The sequence below is a fragment of the Eucyclogobius newberryi genome, unplaced genomic scaffold, assembly GCF_026437365.1.
Source record: "Eucyclogobius newberryi isolate DKJ021-1_F unplaced genomic scaffold, fEucNew1.0.hap1 SCAF_89, whole genome shotgun sequence".
In the NCBI taxonomy this organism is placed as follows: Eukaryota; Metazoa; Chordata; class Actinopteri; order Gobiiformes; family Gobiidae; genus Eucyclogobius; species Eucyclogobius newberryi.
In genome coordinates, this window is record NW_027316531.1 from 241457 (window position 1) to 245546 (window position 4090).

Here is a 4090-nt window from a genome sequence, read left to right on the forward strand (position 1 = left end):
TATTTGTTCAATCGAAATCAGACATCAAAATATTGCTAAAATCTGACACAACTCAACTTTTCAAGACAAGTTGCTGGTCAGGTAGAGACTCTCCGAGTTTGTTTTTCATTTCTGCACTTTTTCCGCCTTTTTGCAATACAGGTGAGCTGGATATTTTATTTTTTTTAATTTTGGTTCAGTTTGTTTTAGCTGAATTGTGGTGAGAATGTGAACCCCACCAAATTAAACTGTAACAAAGTTGCATCTTTTAGTCCCCAATCGAACCACTTAGGTGGACTAACAGGTGTAAAAGCATCCTTATCTATGGTCTCTTTGAGTAGTTTAATAAAAAGCCGGAAAATACATATAGGAGCATCTCCCAGAAAATATGTTGTCCATGAACCACTGCTGTGAAAAAATGACAATTAAAAAATAGGACACTTTAATTTAACTGTCCTGTTTCAATGCATCTACACAAGTTCAAAAAATTGCTTAATGCTAACAAGATAATTGAGGAATTATATACATTTGTATATTGTATCAATCCTGAGCAATATTTTCAGTACTTTAATAAATGTTGATTTCACTGGAGCCTGGCTTCAAAATCTGCAGTGTAACAATGCTTTTAATAGCTCTTCTAAACCATGGATAACAACATGCATAGATGATTGGATTTATACAGGAATTAAAATATATCAGCCATATTTCTGTAACCCCTGATGAGTCTGTGAGACCACTGTCCAATAACAGAATAAAAATATAATATGGACAAGAGCAAATGATGAACATGACAATCACCACGCCGAGTGTCCTTGCTGCTTTTAGCTCAGATTTCTTGGTCGCTGAATGCTGCATTGACACAGAGGTAACTTGAGAACGCAATGCTCGAGCCTGAGTCACGGCCACCACAAATACTCTCAGATACAACACTGTTATTATACTGATTGGTGCTATAAAAGTCACAACTAGGTCAAACACTGCTTCAATCTCATTCAAAATAAGTACACATTCTCCGTAACAGGTATTATACATGCCAGGTTGCTGAAGGAACTCCCTCAACAGCCAGATGGCATGAATTATTGAAAATAACCAACAGAAAATCATACAGACTTGCACACGTATGTAGGTGACTTTTGTGTGGTAAAACATGGGGTCACATATAGCAACATAGCGGTCTATAGATATCATAACCATGTTGCCCACAGAGACGCTGGTCACAAGATAGCTAACAAAGCCATACACGATACATCCAAAGTCACCCATATAGAAACAACCATGATAAAGAAGGATTCCCGCTGGCATCGGCAGCATACCCACAATCAGGTCTGAGAAGGCCAAAGAGAGGAGGAGGAGGTTGGTACATGTCTGGAGCTGCCTGCAAGAGAGAAATCTGAATCATAATGAAATACTCAATGATCAGGAAAAAAGTTGTGTCTATGGCATTATAATGGGAATGTTTGGTCTAAGGACAGAAACAGAGGTCTGTAATTTTATGTGACAGAGACGTGTAATTAATTATAATCAAAATGACATTACTGTGAGGAAATATAATGAGTTTTGACATTTTCTGGATTTGATTTGATAAAAAAGATGACTTTGTTTCCTTTTAGAGGGCATTTCCTCATTCCAGGCATATAATATTTAGATTTGAATTGCACCATTGCTGTATTGATAGAGGACTGTTGCTCTGCCAACTCCTTCAAATCATGCCTGAAACTCAGGATTGTGTTCTTTAAAATCAAAATGAACTAATTTACATAAATATCCTGCATTTTAGCTTGCTCCAGAAATAAATTTAAAAATAAAACATAGAATATGTAATTTCACACCAATATAACATATAAATAACATAACATCAGTATTAGAATCAAAAATGACTGACATTTCAATAATATTCTAATGCTTGGACTACAGAAGCCTAGTACCCATGATCCTGCAAACACATTTCTGATAAACTGAACGTGCCCATTGTTATAATTATGAGCATTCTGAATGAAAGTGCGTGTGCAGTGGCTGGTCTCTGCCTGTAGTGGGAGATAGAAATGATGACCAGCAGGTTGAGCAGCACGGTGAGCAGGGTGATGATGGTGAGCGCAGTGAAAGGAAAGGCTGCATGTTTGATCTTCTTGCACGAGTTGTTGATGAGAGGAAAGCACAGCTCGTCTTCTGGTGTCTCCATGGTGTGTGTGAGAGAGAAGGAGGAGGAGAGCTCTCTCACAACACTTTTATAGGTCAAATCTTCAGCCACAATGCAAACACAACAGGGAAACATTACAGAAGGGAGGCACCACTCAAGAGATTTGGCAAATTATCTTAAATTCTTTCTTTATAATTATTATAATGATTATTGCACCAAATGGTTTTGCCACACTCTTTCGCAATGTTATGAAGACAGCCAGGGTTTTTCAGGTTCAAACAACCATTTTCATGAAAACACAATCAATATAATAAACCCTGAGTTTTTGTAAAGTGCTTTGATTTGCTTTAGTGCACACTTTGTCAATATGAGATTCAAAGGTCAATTTGTTATCAATTTGGATGTCCAAATACTTCCTCCACAATATCGACAGGCTTCCATTCTACATATACTTGGGTCAGAGTCAATTGGCTTTCCTGAAATTACTGTGCATTTTGTTTTGTTTTTAAAACATTTATTTGCAGGAACAACAGGTGCCACCATTTTTTAAAAAATGGCTAGGACCAGGCTATGGTCCTTAGAGTCACCACCTTTCATTAAAGACACAATTACAGAATCATCATATGATGATTCTCATGATAAGCTCCAAACTCTGCTGCTGTTTGACGCCATTGCCCGCGCCATCCTTTATTTATTTATTTAGTTGCCTGTTTTCATAATGTTTCATGTTTGTATTTCTTCAGTTTGACATCAAACTGAAGAAATACAAACGCGACACAGAAACAATCTGAGCAATCAGATCTACCACTGGGACCAAACGGCACCGGTGGAATCCTCCGCACCTGCCCCGTGCACTTCACGTGCGCCACGGAATGGCACCAGAATGCACCGACAGTGGTCAGGTGCCAACCGCACTCATGAGGCCTCAAACCTGGACAGCGACTTCACTTTTGACAGTGATTCCAGTGGACCACCCAGCAACCCTCCTCCTTTTTTTCAAGAGCGGAGGAAGCAGCGACCACCAAGAGGAAAACAAGGGGGGGAAGCGCGCATCCCACAGGTGGCCATTGACCGTGGACGGGCAGTGCCTCACAGAGACGGTAATCAACATCTCCTCCAAGGAACTCACTGAACACCAAACGTCCCTGCTTTCTAAAGGTTTATCATTTGTACCCCACAATAAAGTGAATACATTTGTCCTAAAAGTGGACCTATTTAAATGTTTTAGACAAATAAAATTACAACACTTTTTCTCTAAATTTGGGCCTTCCACGGAGATACAACCTATTTTTAGAGCCAAAAGCACCTTCTTTTGTCGCATAGTTGAACAAGACATCCAAACATGTAGTGATAAGCCACAAATAAATGCAACTAATTTATCTAATGAAGAGATACTACCCCTGAAGGAACTTATGTCAGACAAAGAAATTGTAATTAAACCTGCAGACAAAGGGGGCGCCATCTGCATACAGGACACTATCAAATATAGAGCAGAGATCCTGTCTCAACTTTCAAATGCCAGATTCTATAAGTAATTAAACAGTGATCCCACAGTTGCCTTCCAACAACAATTACTTGATTACCTTGAAAAAGCAAAAGAAAATAAATGGATTTCTGATCATGAATTTGCTTTTCTTTACTGCAAAACATCCTGTCCGACCAGTCATATACACCTTGCCGAAAATACATAAATCCCTCACTGACCCTCCCGGGTGTCCCATTGTGGCACAAACTGACTCTCTCTGGTCCCCTCTATCATCTTTTGTAAACCACTTCATAAAACCGTATGTACTCGCTTCCCACGTACATAAAAGACTCTACAGACTTTATAGAGAAATGTGCCAACATAAAAGATTTACCAGACGATGCCCTTCTGTTAACCATTGACATTACAAGTCTCTACACTAACATACCGCACACTGGAGGATTGGAGGCTCTTAAGTTCTACCTCCAACAGCGCAGTGAGGAATCTAA

The 4090-nt window shown here is 39.1% G+C and overlaps 1 protein-coding gene across 1 annotated transcript; it reads right to left on the bottom strand.

The window, feature by feature from the left end:
- Positions 1 to 546: 546 nt before the first annotated feature.
- Positions 547 to 2158, bottom strand: LOC140353316 (trace amine-associated receptor 13c-like). The gene is made up of 2 exons (XM_072437815.1): positions 2004 to 2158; positions 547 to 1354 (listed from the first exon to the last, which is right to left on the bottom strand). The coding sequence occupies exons 1-2, from the start codon at positions 2156 to 2158 to the stop codon at positions 547 to 549; spliced, it is 963 nt and encodes a 320-aa protein (XP_072293916.1).
- Positions 2159 to 4090: the final 1932 nt, after the last annotated feature.

Coding starts and splice junctions, on each gene's coding strand:
- LOC140353316 (XM_072437815.1), bottom strand. CDS start 2,158: ATGGAGACACCAGAAGACGAGCTGTGCTTTCCTCTCATCAACAACTCG. Junction 1,355..2,003: donor ATTTCTATCTCCCACTACAG/GCAGAGACCAGC, acceptor TCTCTCTTGCAG/GCAGCTCCAGACATGTACCA.